We start from the raw sequence: 27,538 nt of genomic DNA on the forward strand, positions 1-27,538 counted from the left end.
GGAGAAAAACTAATTTCAGAGACAGGTGAGTGGTAGCATTATAGAGCTATTGCCCTACAAAATTGTAGCTTTTTTATTATCTTTCTCCTGTTCATTGTTTCATGTATATAGCATTTTATTAGGTGACAGAGTTTCTGTAATTAAGTTTTAGAATATTTAAACACCTCTAGAAACTGAAAATATGTTTACAAATCTAGCCATTATCTAGATACATTCTTAGGCCAAACAACACAGGCATGGGTACATCTATATATATATAAAGGCCTAAGCAACCATTACCACTGGTTGACTGAATGACCGGTCAACCAGTCGCTATGACGTGCACGGACCACCAGGGGGCAGAAGCTCAATGCAGGAGCTGCCGCCTGGTGGTCAGTGCGCTCCCACAGCCAGTCTCCCACGGTCCCTCCCCCTGGCCTGCCGCCCCGATTGGCCCAATCAGGACTGGGCGAGAGGGCCCCCATGGGCTTGCATCCCGGGCCAGACCGAGGAACACCACCTATGCACGAATTCATGCACCGGGCCTCTAGTAAATAGTGTGTAAGCACAAATGAAGGCTGGGTGGGCATAATGGTAAGGTGTCAAGTTTGGGATGATATTGAGTTAACCAAAGTGATTTCCCTGGAGATGGATTTCAAATAGTCTGACTTAAGAGTATAAAAACAGAAGACTGGCCCAGTAAGAACAGCTTGAGTTCAGGATCAGAGACAGAAGGCAACGAAAGGCAGAATGGGGGATAAATCCAGGGATGTAGGCTTATAATAGAAAATAGGCTAATGTAGGCTCAAACTAGAAAACAAAATATTGTTCTTCCCTCACCAAAGTAAATTATTGTCACATGTATCAGCATATCATTTCCTCATATAATTGGAAGCATAGACATAATGGTTACACTTCTCATTTTGAATTTTAAACTATGAAATAAAACCGTTGCATGTGCACAACATTGCTTTCTGCCTCCTGAGTTGCACTGCCTTGCCCCCACTCCATCGTTTGTTACCTTTTCCTTTCACCTGTGCATACCTCTGACACCTGTCCCAGCTGCCTGCCACTGCAGGTTGACCACCAACACTCATTATGTGGTAGGTGAGATCAGCTCCTGAAGGCAAAGAGGAAGTGGGGGTAGATGAGAATGTCCCAGGTAACAATGGTAGTGAGTTTTACAGGGTGTCAGCGCTATCTTAATTAGCAATGATTGCACTCTGCTTTGCTATGTGTGCTAAATCAAGGATTTCCATTCCTTGATCCAGTCTGGTGCCCCTGGTATGTGGTAGCACTCATGGAACAGATATAGCCCCTTTCTTTCTCATGAAAGGCATGGAGTTCAGTGGAAAGAGCCTGAAGTTTGGAGTTAGACAGATCTGGGTTGAATTCTGATTTCTCCACTCATTCAGCATTTGAGTTGGCAATGGTCTTATCATCTTGGACCTTTTCTCCTCATATGTAAGAAAGGAGCATTAATTTTGACCTTTAAGCTTATTCGGGGATTATGAGAAAATGTGTTCCTAATACATAGCCCAGTTTCTGCCAGGTCGGGTGCTTCTCATCAACGTTTTCCAATATGTGGTCCCTAGAACTCCTGCATTAGAATCACTTAAAATGCAGATTCTGGGAGCTTTATTTAATTCAAATCTATAGGGTCACCATAAGACTCTACATTTTAAACAGGTTTGCCAGGTGAGCCTTTGGCACTTTGAGTTTAAACATCCCTGGGCTATGTATTCATTCTCCTCTCTTCTTTTCTATCTTTCTCTCTCATTTTTTTTCTCTATTCTTCTCCCCTCCCCCTCTCCTTTATTAATAGAATGTGCATGGGGCATGTCTTTTGTCAGGTTATTTTCACTTTTCAAGGTTTCATATTTCTCATGTAAAAAGAATATTTCCTACTTCTTTAGTCACTGCTTAGAATAAATCATTGAAATGCTTTCAATCACTTAGAAAAGGCACACACACAAATCATAACTTCAATATAAATAATTAGAGTTGTTATGGGGTCCTTCCTTATTAAGAACAAGATGCAGTAACATTCATGTGTGGCTTAAAGCAGAAGGTAAATTATTCAATGGCTAGACCTAAGGTGAAATGAAGAAGGCAAACTTTAAGGCTTTAAGGGGATGCCCCAAATTTGTAATCAATATAAATACAGTTTTTATCTATGTTTCAGAAAAAATCAAAGTTAATTCAGAAAATTTACCATGAATGAAAATCAATATTTTGCATAAAGAGAATATCAGTATTGAAAAAGTGTTTCCTTTTTGTCAGGTTCCAGTATGGCTTGCCACACATTGTTACTAATCTAAACTATTGCATTAACATATTGTTTATCTTAATTGTTATTTTCTTTATTAATGAGGCCAGTTCCTTACTTGCCTCATTGTAGTCCTGGTCCTGGCTTATCTCCATCGCTAAATCATTTTAGTGTTAATTAGCTAAAACAGAACAGTCAATTTCTACCCACATTTCACCAGAATCTCCACTTAATCTTCTAAGTGACAGTTGTATAAATACTCTAATTTTGCTATAGATGTTGGGTAATAGTCACATTTTGAGAATGTCAGTATGGATGTTAGGGATTCAAATATGTCTCAGAAAGAAACATCATTTTGCAAATGACACTGTCATCTAGAGATTTTATTAGGTACAAGAAGAAGTAGCAAGACTATAAATCTAGTGTTTGAGGCTCATTTCCAATTGTTCTCAATAAGGGCTGGAAAACTGGGAGTCAACAAAAAGGAAAAACGTACAAGTAGATCAGAATCAGCCTGGCAAGAGAAGTGATCGCGGAAGGAGATTTCTGTATAATTAAATGTCAGTTTGCATTTTGAAATATTGCCTGCTGCCTCCCACTCAATCACCAAGTGAGATGAGAGGGAATATTCTCTATGCAAACCCAGAACTGAGAGCAGTACTTGGTTTCTCTGAGAAGGGTGACTTATAGATCAGAAGGATCAGAGCAGATCATTTTCCCAAGACATTAAATATCGCCAACAAATTAAGGTAGACATTATGATTTTCTCCTATAAGAAAAGCAAATTAACAGTAGCTTGGCTGGCTTGACTCAGTGGTTGAGTGTCAACCTATGAACCAGGAGGTCACTGTTTGATTCCTGGCCAAGGGCACATGCCCAGGTTGTGGGCTCGATCCCCAGTGTGGGCATGCAGGAGGCAACTGATCAATGATTATCTCTCATCATTGATGTTTCTATCTCTCTCCCTCTCTCTCCATTCCTCTCTGAAATCAATAAAAATATATTTACAAAACAACAACAACAAAAAGATAAACATGAAGCTGTATAAACTTTTGGAATTTAGAACACAGAGAAATTTTAGAGTTTGTCTAATTCATTCTCCACCTTTTGCAGAATAGAAATTTGATGCCCATTCAGATGCATGGTTTCTCAAGGTAACTCAACTATCAAGTGACTGAGGGAGCTACCACTTTCTTCCACATGATGCTGGGAGCATTTGCTAGGTTGAGAAGGGCAATTGGTACAATATGCAGTGGTACTGGTCTCCTGTTCCTGGTAGGGAAATGACTTAGATGTTTTTAGATCTGGTGTTGTGGGGCCGAGAAGTGGAAACACAAACTTGGATAAGTGCTCAAGACCAGCTAAATACCCGTTTCTTAGCATTCCAATAAATACTTTACTTCTTTCTTCCCCATTCTAACCAATTACACAAATTCCAAATTTACAGAATCAGTGTCTACAGAGGTAAAGCTTGGACACTATGAATTTTGGTAAAAGCTCCCTGGATATTTTTTAAATATGTTTGTGGTTTTTTTATTGATTTTTAGAGAGAGAGAGGAAGGGAGAAGGAGAGAGAGAAACATCCATGTGAGAAAGAAACATTGATCGGCTGCCTCCAACATGCCTCTTACTGGGGATTGAGCCTGCAACCTGGGCCTGTGCCCCCACCAGCAATAGAACCGGTGACCTTTGGGTGAATGGGACAGATGTTTAACCAACTAAGCCACACTGGCCAGCCCCCCTGGGTATTTTTTATGTGCACTGCTTCATTAGAGATTTCTTTCTTTCTGACAAAGAGGTCTTTATCAGTCAATAACAACTTAATGTGAGTTAACTTAAGGGTAGGCTTGAGAGTCTAGGAAAAGCAATCAATGATAACACCAAAGAAGGAAATTCTTCAAAAGCAAATATTGTCTCTTTTCAAGTTTGTCCAGTCACTGACAAACTTGGAGGAGCAACATAACCAGACAGAGCACTTGAATGCCCCCCTTAGAGCTACTTGAGAATCTTACTTATATGAACCTGTTATCATGGAACATAAGACTACATTATTCATTGTCACGTTGTGGTTTCAAAACAAAAAGATATTTCCTAACCCCAAGAGTAGAGAATTGAATTAATCACACTCCTCAAGTCAGAGCGTGCTTTCACTCATCATTTGTTGGGAGACAGGCTCCTTTTTTGTATTAATTTATTTCCTTTTATTCCCATATGCTTCCTCCCCCCACCCCCTAGGAGGCAAACACTCTTATGTATTTGACATGAGTTCTTTTAAAATTATTCCAACATATAGGAATGTGTTTACTGTTTTGATATATTTTACATTCCTCATCTGGGTCATTGAGGTGAGAGGAGAGGGAAGGAAGGAAGAAAGAAAGAGTTTGATAGATGCTTTAATACATCTTTTGTGGAAATTGTGAAGGATGCTCCTTTTCAAAAAGCATAAGATTCTTCCTTAATTTTTCTTGGTGATATAGCACCACATGAATCTCACTTGTTGATGTAAACATAGTGTTTCAAGTATTCCAACTAGTAAATCCAGGTAGTAGCCTCATGCATTGCCCCATCTTGCCTGTCATTTTCTCCACAATCCCTCTGCAGGTAGGATGGTTGATTGCCAGCTACCTATAAATCAAAAATACCTGTACACAATCCTGTATTTGAAATATGAAATTAGTTTACAACCTGGTGTAGTCACCAGTAGATAAAGACTTATTTGACTGGCTGAACAAATTATACACGAGCTGTCCTTTTCCCAAGTCTTTTCTGAATGTAAATCTGTGATTTTTAACAACTTTGAAATTAAGAATCTATCTAAAAATAGTTGGGGGACTATCCTTCATGAACGTTTTATAAAGTAAATTTAGCAGTTACTCTTAGGGTCAACAAATAAATTTGGCTTTCCCTATTTTTGCTGTTATTTTCTATAATGGAATTAAGTCAAAATCAGTCATTTCTTTCAGAAGGAAAGTGAGAACACAAAGACTTTAAATGTCATCAAATGGAACATCACAAGCAGTGGATATATTTGGCAAAGAAACATTTTTAAAGATCAATTTTAAAAGGGCAAAAGACCATTTAAAAGAAAATCAATATGGAAAGAACAGGTAGTCAGAGGTGGCAATAAATTAAAAGTTAAAGAAAAAAAGTTCAAGCAAAGACTCTTATTCTGCACATTTCTTTTCTAGGTCATCTTCCCAGCCCTTCTCTATTTCACATCAATTCCAACTAGCAGTGGGGTGATGACATAATGAACCTGGAGGTTCCTCTTTCATTTGAAACCTGTAGGCTTGGTCTTGCCCCCAGAATATTAGGACACTGATTTTCAACAAGGCATTTTCTCCTCTTCTCTTCTGAGCAGTTTCTGATTTTGATTCTTACAATCAAAACCTGACAATCTCAATTGCTCTAATATTTGAGTCTTTGTGATCTGTTCTTATCATCTTTTATATACCTGACCTTCTTCTCAGTAATTGGGTCATTTTCTGCCTGTGGTACCTTTGGGATTAATTTCTCCAACTGGGCTTGTGGGTTCATTTCCGGGAAGCCATATCGGACCCCCAGAAGCTGTCAGCTTTAAATCAAGACCTGGTGTTCTAAATTCTTAAAAGAGGCCTGGGAATTGCTGTTTTGTTCTCATGTTACTCTTAAGTACGTTACCCATGCTGTATGCTTTGACCCAATAGAACACAATCCTTTGTCTAAATCTACCTTAGTTCCTTATTAGTGGCAGTAGCTTGTAATAAGGTAACTACAAGAGGAAGATAAGATCCTGCCAAGGACCAGATAAAATTACTCATGGAAGGTACTGGCTTTGAACTCACTGATGTCTTCAGATTAACTATTACCTGTGTGTGTGTGTGTGTGTGTGTGTGTGTGTGTGTGTACATATAGCATTGCATTTTCGATTATTCCAGACCAAGTGTTCAACCCTTACAAGAGAAGAAGTTAATGAAAATTACAATGTTAGAAGTTACACTTTGAGATATGAAAAAGTAATCAGGACTGGAATCCTTGTAGGAAAACTTATATTCTATGTTTGAATACCCACAGATGTTAAAACTTTGCATCTGCTGCACATCTGTCATGGGAATTTCTTTGACTTTTGAAAGAACAAATGTCAAAATGACACCTAAGCTTTGTTCCACAAACCTCTAGTGTCCAACTTTTGTTGGTGAAATAAAGAGCGACAATGACTAGAGAAGCTGGGTGTGGGTTATCTACTGGCCGTGAGTTCTGCTCCGCTCATTTCGAGTCAGAGCACGAGAAGGGAAGCCCTGTCCTCCTGCCTCTGATCAGATTACACTGGAAAGGTCTCCCAGATACATCCCAGTCCCTTTTAACAAGCTGAAGAGGAGTACGGTTCATCACTGCAGTCTTTAGGAAGGATTTTCTGTGAGTGAATAACAGGAACGTTTTCTGCTTTATCTTACTCCTGATCCTTGCCTTCCAATGCAGCCACCTAATAGAGGCCACAGCCTTTTACACATTGTCTCACATGCCCTTAACTCCATTAACACAGATCATATTGGTTTTTAGGCTGCTTCTTGTTAATCGATGTATTACGCTTAAAACTGTAATGGCAATTGCGAAATTATGGTAGTCCTTCCTTGTTCGTGGCTTTGCCTTCCACAGTCTCAATTACGCATGAAAGTATTAAATGGAAAATTTAATAAACAATTAACTCAACAATGCACAAGTTTTAAATTGTGTGCCGATCTGAACCGTGAAATCTCAAACCAGCCTGCTCTGTCCTGCCCAGAAAATGAATCATCCCTCTGTCCAGTGTATCTATGCTTCATATGCTACCTCCCCTTCAGTCACTTAGTAGCCTCCAATGATCAGATCCCCTGTCTTGGTTATTGCAGTGCTTGTGTTCTAGTAACCATGACTTTACTTAATCATATTGGCCCCAAAGCCATTCACATGACTTCTATTATAGTATGTTATAATTGTTCTACTTCACAATTATTTATTATTAATCTTGTACTGTGCCTAGTTTATAAAAGAAAATTTATTGTAAGTGTGTATGGATAGGAAAAATCATAGTGCATAGAGGGTTCAATACTACCTGTGGTTTCAGGCATCCACTAGAGAGTCTTATAGACTGTATCTCCTATGGATGAGGGGGAACTACTTAATATAAAAATTAAGAATTTCTGTATCATGGCAAGGAAGGATTTTTCTAAGCTAAAGATAGTAGTCATAAGTGAAAAGATGGATAGATTTGATGGCATTAAAAATAAGAAGTTAAGTAAATCTGAAAATCTTCATGAATAAAATGAAAGGTAAATGGAAAAATATCTGCAATATATGAGAGACAGAGTTAATGTGTTTGATATACAAAAAAATACCTCTTAAACTCAATAATAAAGACAAGCTCCAATTGAAAAAACAAAACAAAACAAAGACCATGAATAGGAAATTCACAAATAAAGGCTATAATACATAGTCAGTGTGCATATGAAACACTGCCCAACTATGTTAGTAATCACATAAGTGCATTAGAAAACATGCTGTGCTTGTCAGATTGACTAGGAGTTCTTTGAGTGGCTTTCTCAGTGTTGTTGAGGGTGCAGGGAATAGATATTCTCTCATGCTGCTGACAGGAGTATAAATTTGTATGGCTTATCTAGAAGTCCAATTGTCAATATGTATTAACAGTGGACCTAGGAATTCTACTTCTCAGAATTTATCCTAAGGCAATAATCATGGATATGCATAAAGACACAGATACAAAAAACAACAACAACTTTTCCAGGAATATTTAAAATAGTCAGAAAGTGGAAAAAAGACCATCCTACCACCTCCCTAGGTTCTAAGGGAAATGAAATGGTTTCAGGTGGTCCTTCATTCTCTCTTATCTGGAGGTGTTTGGGAGAAACAGCTACCCTATTACAAGCTACTGCCACTAATAAGTTACCCTATTATAAGCTACTGCCACTTAGGGGTTACCTAAGACTCCCTGGTCCTCCTCAAGTCCTCATAGGAATGAAACTTCAATTTGGCTAAATTATCTCTGTAGTGTGAATATTTTTCTGTCATTAGGACTGATATTAAAGACAAATATTTAATACATGGAAAGATGTTTATGATATGTAAACTGAAAAGCAATATACAAAATTATATGTATAGTAATCAGATTTTTATAAATATCTAGTCACATTTTTTTTTAATCTAGAAAAAATACTCTAAATTAAAATGTGTATCTCTGTTAGTGGGTTTGAGGGGTTATTATTTTTATTTTTTAACTAGAGGCCCAGTGCACGAAAATTCATGCAGTCAGGGAGCAGTGCCCTCAGCCTGGCCTGCACCCTCTCGCAGTCTGGGAGCCCTCGGGGGAAGTCCTGCTGACAGCTTAGGCCTGCTCCCCATGGGAAGTGGGCCTAAGCCACAGTCTGGCCTCCCTCTGTGGGAGGCAACCGGCAGAGCAATCGGGGGATGATGCTGGCTGGCGAATGGCTATCCCCGCTGCCCCCTGATTGCTGTCTCCTCCCTCTGCCCACTGGCACCCACCTTGGCTGACCTGGTGCTGCCTACTTGCTGGCCCTGCCCCCCACTGACCAGTCATTCTGCTGTTTGACCAATTTGCATATTAGGCTTTTATTATATAGGATGATATTTCTCAAATTTTTTATGTTGAACACATTAGTTTTTTAATATGTATTGAAGTATAATATACATCTAGAAAAGTATACCTCTTATAAATGTACAGCACAATGAATTTCTGCAAACTGACCACACCTGTGTAACTGGTACCCAGCTCAAGACACAATACACAATTTTGTGCTCACTTTATGTTATTGACCACCGCTCACTACCACCACCACCTCCAAGGTGATGACTTCTAATGGCATACATTAATTTTACATGGTTTTGTACTTCATAAAAATAGATAAAATCATATAATTTGTAATCTTTTGGTCTGACTTCTTCTGTTTAATGTTACTGAGATTCATCCATGTTGTTGCTTGTAGTTGTAAATCATTCCTTCTTACAGCTGTATGTTATTCTCTTGTGGGAATTAATACTGAATGTTCAATGTATTTATCCATTTTACTGTTTTTTTGTTTTTGTTTTTTTTTAATATATTTTATTGATTTTTTTACAGAGAAGAAGGAAGAGGGACAGAGAGTTAGAAACATCGATGAGAGAGATCGATCAGCTGCCTCCTGCACACTCCCCACCGGGGAGGTGCCCGCAACCAAAGTACATGCCCTTGACCGGAATCGAACCCGGGACCCTTGAGTCCGCAGGCTGACGCTCCATCCACTGAGCCAAACCGGTTCGGCTATCCATTTTACTGTTGATGGATATTTGGATATGTTTCAGTTTGGCTCTATTGTGACTGGTCCTCCTATGAACATTCTAGTGAATACTGTACATTTGGTGAACATAACTACCTATTCCTGTTTGATATATGAAGTCGAATTGCTGGGTCATAGAATATGCATATGCCCAGCTTTAGTACATATTGCCAGTTTTATGCAGTAGCTGTACCAATTTGTACTTCACCAGCTGTGCTTGACTTTTTTTGCTCTATATCCACATCAAGTACTTTGTATTTTCTGTCATTTTCATTTCAACTATTTTAGTGGGTATGGGGGTATTACATGGTGTTTTTAATTTGCATTCCTCTAATGACTGTTGAGGTTGAGTGTCTTTTCATTTGTTTATTAGTCATTTTGTTACTGTTTTCTTGTGAATTCAAGGCCTTTGCTCATTTTCAATTGGTTATCTTATTGATTTGCAAGAGTTTCCCTATATATTCTGGATGCAAGGCATTTATTGGATGAGTGTATTGGGAATATACCTTCCCCCTCTGTGAGTTACTTTTTAAATATCTCAATGATGTCTTTTGATGAAGAAACATTTATTTTTTAACTTTTCCTTTAAAGGCTTTACTATTTTTTGGAACATTTAGATTTGCAATCCTAGAATTGTTATATAGTGTGAAGTGTAGGAATCAAGATACTTTTTTTCCAATATGGATATCCAGTCAACCCATTCCATTTAGTAACTTTTCACTGCTACATTATCATCTTTATTATAAATCAGGTGACAGCATATATATATATATACACACACACACACACACACACACATACACTATGTGGGGGTGAATGTGTGTGTGAGTGTGTGTGTGAGTGTGTGTGTGTGTGTATGTGGTGTCTAGACTCTCCCATTGTTGTTTTTTTTTCCTTAAAATTAGACTGTTTTAATTGCTATAGACTCATAATAGGCTGTAGTATCTGGTAGTTAAGCCCTCCAGCTCTGTTGTTCTTCAGAACTGCCTGGACTATTCTTGGCTCATTGAACTTCCATATATATTTTAGAATCATGCTGTCTCATAACATAATATTTTTGGTATTTTGATTAAAATTGAATTGAATCTAAAGATTAATTGGTGAGAATGAACCATTAGTTCGTAATGAGAAAATGCTAAAGTAATTTTAAAAAATACTAGAACACTATTAGGTTAAGTTTTTTTGTATCAGTTTTGTTTTCCAGAAAGAAGACATATCTTTTAAATTTTCAATTATAGATATATTTAAGACATACATATTTTGGGTATATTCTAGAAGATATAAAAGTAACAATGCAATCTAGTTATTAGTCCTTTAGGGAAATCATAAGATTTCAAGGTTTATTTCTTCATGTAAAGAGTATGAAGAAAGTATATTTAAACCGCCTAGACTGAATTATTGCTTTCTTGGGTTTGGCTCATCATTGAAGGCCTCATGTAATAAAGCAATATGTTTTAAGTATAGGATGACCATATACTGAGACAGTTCTAGTTTGTATTTTACATCTATCGAATAGGCATCTTGTCCACTTGTCTTCCATTTTTCATGGGCATAAGTTCCCTGACATGGCTAATTAATAACATAGTTATTTATATAAGTTTGTTATTTTTACTACAAATTCCATGCCAATACATTTCCTAAGAAAACAGCTTTTTTTGGGAATAAGTTATTCTGAATTAAAATGTCTAAAATATTTCTAAATAGTATTATCAACAAAGTTCCGAGGAAGGGTTAGAAAGACTACCCTATTGTGATGCTTAGAATAAAAAGCTTTCTTATCTGGGGTAAAAGGGAATTAGCAGAGAAGTTGCCTTCAGTCAAGGATGAGGTCTAAAGGAGTGCATGGCACATTCAATTCATTTTTAGGTAGGTTTTGGGAATTAAGTGAAAACCTCTCGAAGAAGGTAGGATGGAGGTGTGTTAGCCAAAGAGGAAATTCTACGTCTTAGAAAATGAGAGTTAGGCTAGCGTCTGAGAATTGACTATAGAGCTCTAGCTTCCTGAATGTAATGTGGTTCAGAAAGCTCCATCCTTCCAGTCCTCAGGGACACCTGTGTCTTAAAGATGAGAGAGAATCATTCATGACCTGAGGAGAAGATTCTGGGGAGGCTATCTGTAGTCTGGGGATTGCTAGGTAGTATTCTGGAGATTGCAGTCTAATGGGGCCCATAAGTGCTGGTGCTTCTCTCTGGAATGGAGGAATCAAATGCTCTTTCCACACCTAGCTGTTGTCAGGGTAAAATTTATTGACAGTTGCACAGCAGACCCCCGGACTAGGGCAGAAATTACTTTCAAATAGCTGTGATCTTTAGAGCAGTGGTTCCCAAACCTGGCTGCCATTAGGGACACCTGGGGAGGAATTCATTGATTGAATTTTTGCTCATTATAAAAGTAATTTATATCACTCTAGAGATTTTGGAAAATACAAAGAGAAGAAAATAATTAGGGGAAATTTTTCTATGTTCCTACCATCAGAGTTAACCATATTAGGCTGTGGTCCAATCCCAGACCAGTTACATCAGAATCTCTAAGAATGGGGCCCTGACAACAGTCTTTTAGAAACCTGTCGCAGGTCATTCTAATATATGATCAGGGTTTAGAATCATGGAATCATCTTTGACACCAATATCTCCCTCTGCCCCCTCCCCCAATCCCATTTAATCCATCACCAAGTCCTGTTGATTTTTCTTCTCAAGTTTATTGAACCTCTTCACTTTTTCCTTCACCATCATCTCCAGGCCCATCCACATTTTCGCTTCCTTGGAATTTGTCTATATTCACATGGAAACTTCTCTACTGTACACCACATGTTTTATCTACTCTGAAGGCCAAGTGTTTTTTTCACAAATCAAACCTGTTCATGTCAGTTCTTCAGTGTAAAACACTTGTGCCCCTTCCCTAGACTGACTCTCCAGCTTGGCCTCTACTTAGTGCCTCTGCTGTATTACACATCTCATTCCTCTTTCTCTGCTCTAGAGGGACTGGGCTTCTGGATCTTTGCACATTTCATCTTCTTTGTCTGGAATGTTCTCTTCTTTACTCCTATTCATTCTATAGCTCTTAGTTCAAACATGACCTCTCAGACTGCCTTGACCAGGGCAGCTCCTGTTAAAGGCATTCATAGCACCGTTTCTCTTCTGTAGAACACTTGGTACAAGTGCCTTTGATCCTCATCAGAAAGATAAAATGTTGACTTCTTGTTAATCTAATTTCAGGCAAATACAATCAATTAAAAAGTTTGGCTCTAATATATTTATATATTTGAACTTTTAGCAAGTATGTGTCGTTGAACCAGAATTATTTGAAAACAATATATGCATTTAAAAAGACTAGAAATACATAACAAAATGTGGTTAACTTTGATGGAAAAATTTCCCCTAATTACTTTCTGCTCTTTGTATTTTCCAAAATCTCTAGAGTGATATAAATTACTTTTATAATGAGTAAAAATTCAATCAATGCACAAATGTGTCTAAATGATATTTAGAGAGAATATGACGGGAGATTAGATGATGTAACATGGTCTCTTCAGTTTAACTACACTTTCCCACATAGAAAAAGCCAGAAAACACCATTCTTGTTTGTAAACTTGTTAAGATGACCTGAGATTTCAATGAACTGAGACATTACTTGCTTGATGGATGGGTCTGACCTATGTGGAGCAATCCATGGAATTACTCAAGTTCCCTTCCATGCCACAGAAGGTGCAATGGCAGGTACCCAGGGAGCCAGGAGAGCTTGCTCTTGCTTCACAGGAAGACCTGCTGGAGTGGCTCCAGGGTCTGCCTGCTCAGGAAGGTGTTCAAGGTTGCTGTGGGAGGAACGCAGCTGCAGCGCCTGCCCTTGCCCAGGTGTCCATGCTTGGTTATGATTTCAGGTTCTCCCTCCTGTGTTCTGCTGTCTCATGCCATTCTAGGGTGCCAGGGAGAGCAGAGGGTGAGTGGAATTGGCTTTCCTCATTATGAAGAAGTCTGCATAGCCCAGTCATTAAGCATTGTTCTTTCTTATAGCTACAGGTACACCTTTTGGTGTTAAAATCAATATTTGCCTGAGGCCAAAGCCTGAAACATCATTAAAAATAAGTTTTAAAATATGGAAATAGAAATTGTATTTTATTATTAGTTTAAACATTACTTAATTATCTCTTTGAGGTAATAATTTTGAGGTAGCAAAGCTGGCCTTTTACTGTGTGTGTGTGTGTGCACACGCTATTTTATTCTTTTGCTCTGCTGGGTTATGGGATTTTTTTTCTTTCTTTTTTATTGACATACATCACTGTATTAGTTTAAGGCATACAGCATGATCATTTGAATTACATATGTTATGAAATAATAGTTGTAATAGGGTCAGCTAACATTTATCTCATATAGATACAACATAAAGAAGCTGAATTAATTATAACTATATTTTTATTTTGCCAAAGGTTCATGGAACACCTTTTAAGTGCTGGGCATCTGATTGGCTTAGGATCTACAATCATGAAAGAGAATAAAATAACCTTGTTTGATTTACAGTTGGGTAACTCGAATGCCTCGGGTTATTTACCTATTGTATTACCTAATTCAAAACAGTTCAAACCTTTTACCTACTTAATGCAAGAATTTCAATATTTTATCAGCTTGCCCTCTTGCACACTTTTTTGAACAACTGAGATACTTCAACAAGTCAGTTGTTATTCACCATCTCAGCCAGCTGCCTGGTCTGGACCACTGATCATTCTTTTGTCAGTAAGTAACATCTGCAGCCTCCTGCTGCTGCTTTCCCATGCAGGGCTGTAACCCTGGGTGCCAGTCCAGACTCACACAATTTCCCACACTATTACAAAGATCAGCTGTGATGTTTACATGACTTCACTCATGGCTTTAGGATTTCCAAAGAAAAAAGGGAAGAAAATATAAGTGGAGAACTCCATTCTTGTTACTAGATATGGAGATTCTCTGAGTTCACAGACCAAAGCCCTCCCCTGCCACCCCTTCTGTAGGCATCGCTATTATGCAGTCTTCTCTGCCCAGGCTCAGGCCCATCTCCATGTTTCAGGGATCCATTATCTTTCCCACAAAGGGAATGACTAGAACAAGTCTCTAATACCTGGATCACACAGTCACCTGTCTCCCAAGCCCAGTGACAGCAGTTACAGGCTCATCCCTCTACCGATCTATTTCCTGCTCCTGTGAATCATTTTAGACGGACACTGGAAAAATCTCTTCCTTTGTGGCAATCCTGTACCCATCCACAGAGGTATGGTCTTTTCTTTTTAGGTCTTGAGAGAATTCAGAACATCGGTACTTTTCCCAAAGTTGAGTTGATGAATCTGAAATGATCACAAATATGGGGCTTAAAAGGTGTAGTCCAGTTTGAGCATCAGCAATCTCTGGTTGTTCTTTCTAAGGTAAGAGGCATTCATGTGCTTACTGGATTCCAGTCCCCACCCATCTCTTCTGGTGAAGTGCTTGAACAAGAAAACACATCTCCCAGTAGCTAACAAAAACTTTCTGGGACAACACCATTTAAATTGACTTGCAGAAGGAAAAAATGTGTGAAAAAATATATAATTTGCAGAGATGATTCTGTGCTGCAGTGAAAACAACTTTTTATATAATTATTAAAAGCAGATTAAGCTCCTCAGACCATATTAGCTCCAGAGTCTGTGGTTTACCTTCATATCTCCACTTAACTGGATGATCCTTTAAGAGGTTTCCCCCAAAACAAAAGAGCAGTGTGCCCCCAAAGCTGAATTTAAATCTTTTCCTCAAGGGAAACAAACTGCTAGAAACATTAAAACTTCAGTTTCTCTTATTCAGCAATTAGTGTCAAAATCTCTTGGGATTCACTTTAGGCCAGAGCACCCCATTAAGATCTATTTTACTAGATATAATTCAATAAGGTGTCAGTAGGCCATCAGAAAAAAAAATCTCAGATAGATGAACTGCCTATTGAAATCAAGCACTAAGCAATAATTTCAGCCCAATACAATGAAGTTAAAATGCTGTAGAAGTGTGCTCAGAGTACCTTGGGGGCTGGTAAGCAAAGAATTCTCCGGAGTCACTCTCCTGAGCAAGAAGCAGCAATGTTGCTTCCTCTGGTTTATTTTAAGCTCTTTATTTTTTTAAGATTCTTTATTTTATTAATTTTTTAAACCACTGTAGTTCCCATATATGAATTCTATTATAACATAAATACTGAAACATACCAAAAAATGAACATATTCTACTGACCTCTTAATTTTCCCAAAAATTGTATTTGAGGAAAGGTTGTTGTTTCTAGCCTGATACCCAAGAAGTCAACTTTTACCTTCCTTCTCTGTGTGTTTTTATCTTGGCCAACTAGGATTAATAAATTGGGGCTTGGTGGACAGAACACATATTCCCCACCTCCCAGGCAGGACTTCTTTCCTACTGTGCCTCATTTCATTTTAATGCTTTCTAACTACTTAAAATAAATATATATTTAAATAAATCCAAAGCATGACTTTTTCTAGGACAAATAGCAATCAGAAAAGCACAGGTAAATAAACAGGTTTTATCTTTTATAAGATAGTACAAAGTCTTTTTTTTTTTTTTTTTTTTTTTTAGATTTCAAATTTAAAAGTCATGAAGTATGTCATGTTCTTGTGAACTACAGTGTGTTAATTAGCACTGGGAAAAGCCAGCCATGTCCAAAAATGTTAAATATTAAGACTAAAGTGTCATTAGTCCTCAGCTGAGTCAAGGATCTTGGTCGCTTGAGCTGAAATGTAACACTCAGACTTCAGTGATTCAATGAGAGGGTGTCTGACCTGGCCTTGCCAGGTTAAAAGTTTTTTGTTTTCCTTATGTTTTACAATGGAGTGGTTTTTCTAGACAGGGAATGATATATTAATGATGAACTCTTTTTAAAATTTATCTCTTTATCAATTAGTTCAGTTAATTCTTTTTTTAAAAAAAAATATATTTTATTGATTGTTTTTACAGAGAAGAAGGGAGAGGGATAGAGAGTTAGAAACATCGATGAGAGAGAAACATCGATCAGCTGCCTCCTGCACACTCCCTACTGGGGATGTGCCCGCAACCAAGGTACATGCCCTTGACCGGAATCGAACCTGGGACCCTTGAGTCTGCAGGCCGACGCTCTATCCACTGAACCAAACTGGTTAGGGCAGTTCAGTTAATTCTTAAGATACATTTTAGTATTTTAAGAGAGAACATAAAGTAATAGAACAAAACTTTTATATGGCACAGACATTTTCTAAAGTTTTATGAGAAAAATGGTTTTGTGACCCCATAATATTTTGGATTTAGGGAATAAAAGAAAAAATATTGATGTATGTGCAGTTTAAATAACATTTCTTTTAAATCTCAGCTACAGGAATTGCTTAAACCTGATTTATGTATAGTTTGAGTAGATTTTTAAGGAGGATAGCTGCCTTTGTGGAGAGCTAAAAGGGATAGATTCATTTGGAAAACTTTGTAAAATAGAGTTTCTTAAAATGGTGGCGTCAGAGTAAAGTGTCCATGGGACAGATAGGCTTTACATATCAAAATGAGGAACTTTCTAACAATTCTCTGAGGATTATGATTTAGCCTGTGGTATAATGCATTAGGGCACTTTGGTATAGGGTGTATGGGTGTAAATGAGGGGTTCTTTCTGGCATGCTGTATGAATATAATCAATATATGTCTTCATGGTCATACCCTGTGCTATAACTCATTTTCAACGGGTGAACACTCCAAGTATGGACTAGTCTCCACTTGCTCCTTCCTTCCCATAGAGCTCCGTCCCAACTTGGATCAACACAACTTCTCAAAGCCAATATTTTTCAACCTCCTGCCTTTTTCCCATAGGCAGAAATCCTTCACAAGCCATGATCCTTTGTTTATCTGAATCCTTCATGGCACAGTACTGTCCACCTCAGCCAATTCTTTCTCTTGCATCCCCCTTTTTCCTTACGTTTTGACCGGTATTCCTAGACTCTTGTTCTCCTCTTTCTTCCATGAGAGTGTCATTTTCTTTATTCTAATTGATAACCAAAAACCTGGCAATAATTGCACTAAGTATGAAAATCCTGGTAATCCTGGTATTGCTAAAATGAAGAAATTATATATGTTACAGTAAAACTGAACAAGATACAAAGTCAAGGCTGTCTTCATCAGCTAAGGTTCTTTTTTTTTTTTTTTAAATACTTTTTATTGATTTCTTACAGAGAGGAAGGGAGAGGGATAGAGAGTTAGAAACATCGATGAGAGAGAAACATCAATCAGCTGCCTCCTGCACACCCTCTTTTGAGGATGTGCCTGCAACCAAGGTACATGCCCTTGACTGGAATCGAACCTGGGACCTTTCAGTCCGCAGGCCGACGCTCTATCCACTGAGCCAAACCGGTTAGGGCAGCTAAGGTTCTTGAGGTACTGAAAAGTCTCCTTTAAAATCTTCACCGAAGTTATAATCTATCACTATATCCTTAACTAAATAAATGAAAAACATAAGCACTTAAAAGTAAAGGAATTATGTCTTAATCTGTTTTACTCTTTTTCAATTATTACTTTACCATATATTGCATTTCTATTATTTTGTATTTAAGATGTGTTGTGCATTTCAACCTCATAAAAGGTTAAATTGATATTTATGGGCTATTCTGGAAACCTAAGTACAATTTGTTTCACTACATCTAGAAGAAAATGTGTTCAAATTCCCTCTGGCTTTTGGAACACAACCAAATAGAAGGTTGCAGACATACTGTGTTTTAGTCTTTGTTACTTGCCTCCTCCACTGGTTAGGGCTTGTGTCTGTTTGCAGGTGTGCACCTGTGTGTTTGTTATATACACCTTTCACAGTTCTGGGTTCATAACATCATTTATTCATTCCTTTCTTCAATAGATGTTTGAATTCCTATTACATAAAAGGTCTGTTTTAGGCCTAAGGGATATCCAGAAATGAGGTTACGGCTCTCAGAGAATTGACACTCTATTGGAGAATAGACATAAACCAAATAATTGCACAATCACATATAAAATGCACTGGTAATAGATGCTATGAAGCGAGGCCACACAGCACTATTCAAGCATGGAACCAGAGATCTGCCTTGTTTCCAGGCTCAGGCTGGTTTCCTGGAGAGGGTGCTGCTCCAGCTAAGATCTCAGGACTTAAGAGAGAAAGGGCCTTGAGAAGTGATGGGGGGAGGGGTAAAGATGGAGTTGAAAGTGCTCCAGATAGAGGGAGCTCATGTTCAAAGACCTTATTTGCTCAGTTAGGTCCTCTTGATAATTTTTTCCAAGAGTGACCACTGTGTAGCTGGGAGACTTTTAGCTTCAACCATATAGTGAACATTAATTGTAATCATTCTAGGAAACAAGAAGGCACATATTTCACAAGCAGTGATACCTCTTTTTCAGGTATGAAGTACTACTTAAGCCCTGACAACTACCCTGAAGATGGAATTATGAATATGGCAACTTTTCTGCGGGGCTTTGAAGACAAGAGGATAAAAAACGACCGGCCTGAGGACCAGTTCAGTAAAGAGAAAAAGAAAATCCTGTTCTCCTTCTGTGAGGTGTGCAACATCCAGCTGAACTCTGCCGCCCAAGCCCAGGTCCATTACAACGGCAAATCCCACCGCAAGCGCGTCAAGCAGCTGAGCGATGGGCAGCCTCAGCCCCCGGTTCAGGGTGCGGGGCCGCTGCTGGCCAGCCCCAGCGCTACCAGCACAGGTAGGCAGGAGGGCGGATTACACTGGGAGGAAAGCTTCTGTTCTAGAAAATGAAGGCTTTAGAGCAAGGCTTATCTTCCACCTTAAAGCTACCCCCATAATAATATGTATTCTTTTCCCTACAGGTAAAATCCGAGAGCTGTTTGTTACTTCTCAGTATATATTTATGATTATCACATACATATTATTTTAGACACAAATGCATATATATATATACACACACACACAAAATTTGCGCACTGGGCCATTGGCTTGGTTCCGTACCCCCAGAGCGTGTGAGCATTTCTTAAAGTATTTTAAAATGTGTTTAAAATGGATCTGTGACGTCAATTTTTTGCACTCTGTAAAATTAGGCTATGTTGGGTTCCCTCTGCCTGTTTTCTATTGGGTAGCATACTACTTGATAGTGTATAAAAAGCTGCAGCCCTATTTATAACACCCCACGATGCAGGAAAGGAGCATTAATCTTGTGTGGTAGACTCCTTACATTCTTTTAGAGAGTTGCCAGCCACAGCGCTTTCGTGCGGGTGGGGGTGTTCTAACAATAGGAACAGGCATTGCCAAAGCCAGCCAGGCCTACCTCTGAGATCGCACCACCGCAGCACTTCCCTGCCTCTTGCCTCTCACCCTTCCCGTGGGCTGGGTACAGGCAGAAGCTGAGGGATTTTTGCATTCCTGCATCTGCCCTGAATTCTAAACAGACTTTAAAATCTTTTATCTTATCCTTGGGCAGAGCTTCCTCCGCCTCCACATTGCTGGGATGGCATGTCTTCACTGTGACATAACTAAAGACGTGTTATCCAGGGTGAAGATTCTACAAAAAGTGAACCTCCTACCCAGGTTTACCCAGGAGGCCAAGACAAGCCTCCTCCTGCCTGTGGGGGAAGAGCTCCAAATTCCACTCTAGCCCGCGTCTGCTCTGGTGACAGGCAGACCTGAAGGGAGATGATGTTGGAATTTCACGCAGGGCTGTTCCATAGTTCTTGGTTTTGTGAAGTTATGACATGATTCTTATGAAACTCCAAGGTAAATTGTTTGTATGTGTGCTGTAGATACATATTTTTTATATTTTAAATTAACCTAACTACTTTATAGCAATTTAATTTCAGTATATAATTTCCCCAGTTGATGCTGGTCATGCGGTGAAAGACTTACAGGAACTTATAGGATGCACGCTTATTAGGGAAATTATTTTTTCATTTTGTGTTTATGTATAATTATAATTATTATCAGTATAAATACTGACAGGTAACATTAATGTATCTGTACTTTACATATCAACAAATTGCTTTACATATTAAAAATATAGTTGGTGTTATGTTAAGACTGATTTCTGTTTTATATCTCTATCAAGGAACAAATAACTTTGAGTAAAGGTTTGAATTACATCCGAATATCCATGCCTAAAATGAGGTTAATCTATAGCTTCTGATAAGTAATATTAGTAGCTAACATTACCTGAGCATTTTCTAAGGGCCATATTCTGGTCCTAAGAAGCTTATAGGAATTTTCTCATTTAATCCTCTCATCAACCCTGAGGTAAGTACTATGATTATTCACTATTTACAGACTAAGAATGGAGACACAGAGGGATAAAACCACCTGTCCAAGTTCATATGGCATGGAAATGGTAGATCTACTAGTAGAGTTCCAACCATAGTTAATTAATAGAGAGGTGATTATTCTTCATCACTATTTTCCTGCTGTTTCCTGCCATACACTAACACTCAGGTTAAATTCGGACCTGTGTGCTGTCATATGTTGTGGTCATGAATGGTTGCTTGCATAGCAAACTCTCTCACTTTGATGGGTCTTGAAAACAGACATGTAAATCTCGATTCATTAATTTCTCTCTTGTCCTCCCATGCTAGTGAAATTAGATGGGTGACATAAAATAAGTTTAGCAAAGATATATACAAATAATTATGAATGTATTCTATAAGTAAAACATAGATCATCTTCTAGAATAACACAGTATACTAGTATTAATATATAGAAAAATGGATAAGAAAATGAGACAGATTTTCAAGTTTATATATTGGGCATAAAGGACAATTTTCATATATTGATTCCAGTATATTAAATGTGTCCTGAATATCCAATAGGAGGAAGATTAAACACCTAATAGTACACTTATAAAATGATGACAGAAACCATAGTCATTAAATTTATCTTTCTGGCCCAGCCGGTGTACCTTTATGGTTGAGCATTGTCCCATGAACCAGAAGGTCATGGTTCAATTACTGGTCAGGGGACATGTCTGAGTTATGGGCTTGATCCCCAGTAAGGGGCCTGCAGGAGGCAGTCGATTGATGATTCTCTCTCATCATTGATGTCTTTATCTCTCTCTACCTCCCTCTCCTTTCCTCTCTCTGAAAATCAATAAAAACATATTTAAAAAAATTATCTTTCTGAGGAATACCTAATGACAGGGGAAACTGTCCATGATATGCTAAGTGAAAGAGCAGGAACTTAAGTGGATTATACCTTAGTGTTGCTATGTGTGTCTGTGCATATTATCCGTGTTTAGAGTCTCCACTCAACGAGAAGCAAGCCTGACGTGGTTTTATTTTTTCAGTCACTTTCCTCAATTTTGATCTATCACATGTCTGTTTCCTGCTGGGTAGTGGCTTCCTTACCACCTTTTCTGCCCAGATCTTCTCAATTTTGTATTTTCAGAGGGACTGTTTGATTTAGAAGATTAGGTTTTATTTATAAAAACTTCCATGCCATAACCAAATTAAGATACGATTAGCCAGACCCTAAAGTCTAGAGTGAACGGTGGGGCACAGTTGGCTCTCACACTGTTCCTCTGTCTACGTGTCCTTTCACCCAGGAGGTGGGAAACCATGGACGAATGGTGGGATGGAGGTGTTCTTGCCTCATAGACTTGGCACGGCTGCGATGCTGTTCTTGGTAAATGATTGCTATTCTGGTTATCTCTGTGGGTCATAGGTGCTCCCAACAGACCTTGTGCTCCCTTGGGGATTGGGAGTCCCTGATATCTAGCTGCATCTGCCAGCTCACCTCCAGTTGAAAACAAAAGGCTCCATTTCTCAACAACATGTACCTCTTTTTTCCACATTGCGGCAGATGGTGATATTGTGTCCTCTCTTTTCATTTACATACCAACTACTAGGGCTCGAGGTCATATACAGAACCAATCCGACAACTAACATTCCTCTTGAATACTCAGAGCTGCTGGGGCCCAGGCAGGTAGAGTTAGAGTGGAGTGAGGGGGCTCCTCTATATTTCTCTTCTCTGCTCAAGTAGCATAGGGAAGACTGGCAAGTCCATTGACAAAGCAGGCACCTAATTATGAAACAAAATGCTAGTCTCCGTTTTATACCAATTGCTTGGCTATAGGAGTGTTATGGGCTGAATTTTATTTCCCCTTCAAAAAATGTTGGAGTCTTAATCCTCAGTATTTTCGAATGTAACCTTATATGGAGATAGAGTTTTTACAGAGGAAATTAATTTAAAATGAGGTCATTAGGATTAGGTGGCCCTAATCCAATGTGATAGATGTCCTTATAAAAGGGGAAAATTTTTAGGAATTTATAGAGACAGACACACACAGAGGGAAGATGATATGAACAGAAACAGGAACAAGAGGGCCATCTGCAAACCAACAAAGGAGGCCTAGAACTGATTTCCCCCTCAGAGTCCTCAGAAGGAACCAACCCCGCAACACCTTGATATCGGCCTTCTAAGCTCCAGAACTGTGAAATGACCAATGTCTATTGTTAAGCCACCCAGTTTTGAGGTACTTTGTTACAACAGCCCTAGCCAATTAATAGAGGGAGGAAAATAAAAACCTATTTTCTCCCCAAAGGACAGAAGATGCAATAGTAGAGATAATTTTCCCCATAACTGTTAATTTTAGAGGTGACTTCCCCTCCTCTTTGTCAATGTTATTATATTGTTGGGGTTGGCAGGACAGGGGTAGGAGTTGGCATCAAGGAGTGATGGTTGAGACTTGAGCCACTTCTCTGAATTAGTGACTGACACCTAACCACCGGCAATTCTTCCAGTATACTTAGAAGTTAGGGTGTTTACAGAACATTTAGATCTCAGCTTCTGGAAGAACAGGAGGATTCTCAGAGTGCACCCAAAACCATTCCGTGTGTGTGTGTGTGTGTGTGTGTGTGTGTGTGTGAGAGAGAGAGAGAGAGAGAGAGAGAGAGAGAGAATAATTTTTTTTCCTGAGAGGATTAATGATAAGTAGCAGCAAGATCACTTTCCCAGCACTGTCCCCAACCAAATATTGTAAGAATACTCTGGGCAGCAAAAAAGAGAATCAAAGGGGAAGCAAAGAGACCTTAGATAACTTAGCCTGTATGTGAAGGATCCTTGTTCCTTTCCCCATCCAGTCCCAAGGGGTGGGTGGAAATAACAGAAACCACAGGTGGCTTTAGACAAAGTAGTTGCATGCTTCTATTCCTCAAAAGGTATACAAACTGTAAGACCCTGGTGTTCCCAGCCCCTAAGGGTGGGCAGATGGACCCGAGGCAGTCTCCTGATTTTCTGTGGGCTTAGTGAGCATGGAGGCTGCTGAGTGAAATTGGGAGAGAACTAAACAGTGCTAAGAGAAGAATTTATAGCACTAAGTGCTTATATTAAAAGCTGTGATGCATTTATACCATGGAATACTATGCAGCAGTAAAAAAGAAGGATCTCTTACCCTTTGAGACAGCATGGAGGAACCTGTAGAGTATTATGCTGAGTGAAATAAGCCAGCAAGAGAAAGACAACTATCACATGATCTCACTCATATGTGGAATCTAAAAATCAAAATAAACTGATGAGTTAAATAGATCCAGAGACACAGAAGCATGGAACAGACCGATGGATCTCAGAGGGAAGGTGGGGGTGGGTGGGTGGATGGGAAGAGAACCAAAGAACTTACATGCATAACCCATGCACACAGACAATAGTGTGGTGAAGGCCTGGGGTGGGGAATGGGTGCAGGCTAGAAGGGGTCTATAGAAAAAAAGAGGGGACATCTGTAACACTTTCAACAATAAAGATAATTTTTAAAAAATAGAATGTCATATATGCTTCATTTTCCCTTTCTGTCTCTGAACCTCCCAATGTATGTGGAATTCCCATATGGATGTATGTACAAATTAAATTTAAATTTTTTGCCTTTATTGATTAAGGTATTACAAATGTGTCCTTATCCCCCCATTGTCCCCCCATCCCCCCACTCATGCCCTCACCCTCCGGTGTCTGTATCCATTGGTTATGCTTATATGCATGCATACAAGTCCTTTGGTTGATCTCTCCCCCTTAGCCCCACCCTCCCCTGCCTTCCCTCTGAAATTTAATTATTTTATCTTGAAAAAAAAAAGAAATGATAAAAGATCTCCAATAAATACATCCCTACCTCAAGAAGATAGAAAAAAAGAGAAAAAAATTAACTTAAAGCAAGCAATGCTAAACAAATCTGAAGAAGTCTGGTAGTTTATATTAATATCATCATCTTGATTGTGATATTTTTCTGCAGTTTTACAGAATGTTGCCATCAACTGAAGCTGGATAAAGTGTTCAATGGGACTCTCTGTATTTATCCAACTGCATGTGAATTTATAATTACCTCAATACAATTTTCAGTTAAAAAAGTCATAATAAAGGTGACCCCCTAAAATGTCCAGTCTTCTAATAGCATTATCACAGATGACAATGAGCAAACACTTGGGGGTTTGGCTTTTTAAAAATTATCATGTCTACTTTAAAGAGATTATTACTAAAACACAATCTCTTTCTTTTTTTTAAGATAAGTGTCAAGAGAACCTAGATATCTAAATAAATTAATGATAGTATGGTATGCTAAGAACAATAATAGATCTATATATAAGCTAGGTGTGGCACAGAGAAAGGAACAGTTAACTTTATAGAGGTCAGGAAAGACTTCCTAGGGGTGTTATTTGAAGTTAATATACAAAAATAACTTTTGAGTTATTCAAGAAAAAAAAATCATTTCAGGCAAAGGGATATCAAAGCAAATGCATGTAGGAATAAATTATAAATCATTTCTTATCATTGGAGTGAATTATGATTGGAAAAAGGGGAGAAGATCCCTGTGTCAAAGTAGAAAGTAGTTAGAATGAAAGGGTCTTCCTTGCCCTGTGGAAACTGAGGCATAAGAAAAACACAGTGACCAAACACACATACAAAAAAGTATGGAACAGCTGCTGGGGTTCAGAGGTCTCCTAAGTTCTCTTTCTATTATACGCTGGTTTATGGCAACCTGGAGCCTTACCATCAAGTCTAACAGCCCAGCTTAGGTGTTGTTTCACCACATGGCTGCCCAGAGGTCATTTTTCCATGACCCACATTCAACTTCCCAATCCAGATAAAATTGACCATATTTATTTTCTATGTATGGAGGCTAGTGACCCTCATCCTTCCATCTGCTAGCAAAGGCTGAGACCTATTCTTTATCCTGGGTGCCCACTGCTGTAAAATTTCTCCATCAGTCCTAGTACATTCACCCTTTTGTTCTCTGAGGTGGATCTGAATTTAAAAAATGTAAAGCAGTTGGTGTGTGAGTGACTGATATTCTAACCCAGTGGTTCTCAAATTTTAGCTTGCATCACAATTTCCTGAAAAGGTATGTTAAAATGCAGAGTATGTTAAAACGGCAGATTGCTGGGCTCCATCCCCAGAGTTTCTGATTCAGTAGGCCTAGGGTGGAACCTGAGAACTTGCATTTCTAACAGGTTCTCAGATGATGAGGTCGTTCCCGTTCCGAAATCATGAGAACACCAATCTAACACATTGAGGAGGAGTTATACCCAGAAAAGGAGCTTCTAACTTAAATAAATCTGTAATTGGGAAATGGTCAGAAAGGCAGCCTTCTTGTGTTTCTTATCTTCTGCTGGTATACCCACTGACCCATGGAAGAGAGGGATGATGTTGTGGAAACAGAGTGCATAGCCCCCCAACCCATCAGCCAATCCTCACCCTAACTGTGAGCTTTATAAGCAACTTTGCACCTTCTATAGTAGCATAAAAACAGTGACGGTGGACTGAGAGGCTGCCGTCACGTGGATGAATGGGGCCTCACCTTGTGCCAGGTATTGTGCAAAGGAGGTCACCTCATTTAAATCCTCATAACATATTTATGAGGAAGGTACTATTATTATGACATACAATGTGGAAGAGGAATAAAGAGGTTAGATAACAGCTGGATTTAGAATAAGTCGGCCTAATTCTGTGGCCTGATTCCTCACTATGGTGTTATTGCCTTTCATTTACAGACAAATGTTAGGCTGAACAGCAGTTGCTTAGTTTGTGAGTACAGTTTACTGCTCAGATAGTGTACCTGATGAGGAAGTTGAATCAGAAAGCAGAGGCCCTTTCTTCTCTCTCGGATGCAGCCTGTTTATGTGGTAAGGCCAGCTTTTGCTGTTTAGAGATGTTCCCTAAACATCATTCAGAAATACTTGATACACTGATACCTTCTTCCGTCCAGTCAGAAACAGGTAAACCAACAAATATAGTCATAAATATTAACTTTGTATTTCATTCCCCTTATGTCCTCAAGAAGCATTTGCACCTGTCGTGGAGAATCAAGTTGCCCCGAGGATTATGGTTGGGAGGATTACTTGTGTTCTGGGGATCTTGGGATCCACATTTCCTCATAAAGGGAAAGTATTCTCTCTTAGGGGGAGATCTCTGATCCTACCTTTGACACTATTTTGGCACAAAGTAATATTTAATTAAAACTATAAAACGTCAGGCTCAGAATATGAAGGTTTTGCTGAATTGTGGTAAGAGAGACACATCTGTACTTGATGCTGAGATGCACTGGAGTTATAGGTTATATGAAATTACTGACTAATAACTTCAGTCCTCACAACCCAATAAGATAGGTATAATTTTCCTCATATTGTAAATAAGGAAACAGAATTAGAGAGATTTTGAGGCCTTTCCTAAGGCTACACAAAGATTCAAAGTCTAATATCTGTCTTGAATTCTATATTACCTCATAACTTTTTACAACATATTTTTCAAAAAGTAAAAATGAAAAGAATTCGTGACTATTTCTTTATTCTCTAATGTTTGTTTTTCCCAGTTGCATACTAACCAATATGCACATTTTCTTGCTCACCTTAAATTAATTCCAAAAGAATTTCTAATCACAATAAGGTTAAGCTTTTAAGACAGAACAGGAGTTAGTAAAGCAAAGAGAGTGGGGAAGCGTGATTCAAAGCCAGTAAAGAAAATGTGTAGAATCTTAAATTGAGAAAAAACTGGGCATGTCTACAAAACTTGAGAGTTGGTTAAAACTGA

At 38.6% G+C, this 27,538-nt stretch overlaps 1 protein-coding gene across 6 annotated transcripts in view; it reads left to right on the forward strand.

Moving 5' to 3' along the window:
- The window catches only part of ZNF385B (zinc finger protein 385B), a 346,769-nt gene that overhangs the window by 74,917 nt on the left and 244,314 nt on the right, over nt 1–27,538 (forward strand). For 5 of the 6 annotated variants that reach the window (XM_070422651.1, XM_070422656.1, XM_070422649.1 and 2 more), the window contains one exon: nt 18,924–19,238. In XM_070422651.1, coding sequence (XP_070278752.1) covers nt 18,924–19,238 — 315 coding nt within the window. Of the gene's footprint in view, nt 1–14,913; nt 14,945–18,923; nt 19,239–27,538 lie in introns of those variants that run through there. The other variant, XM_070422653.1, reaches the window with a different exon arrangement.

This window comes from Myotis yumanensis, unplaced genomic scaffold (genome assembly GCF_028538775.1).
Source record: "Myotis yumanensis isolate MYYU_CA2020_CCGP unplaced genomic scaffold, mMyoYum1.0.hap1 SCAF_8, whole genome shotgun sequence".
Classification (NCBI taxonomy): Eukaryota; Metazoa; Chordata; class Mammalia; order Chiroptera; family Vespertilionidae; genus Myotis; species Myotis yumanensis.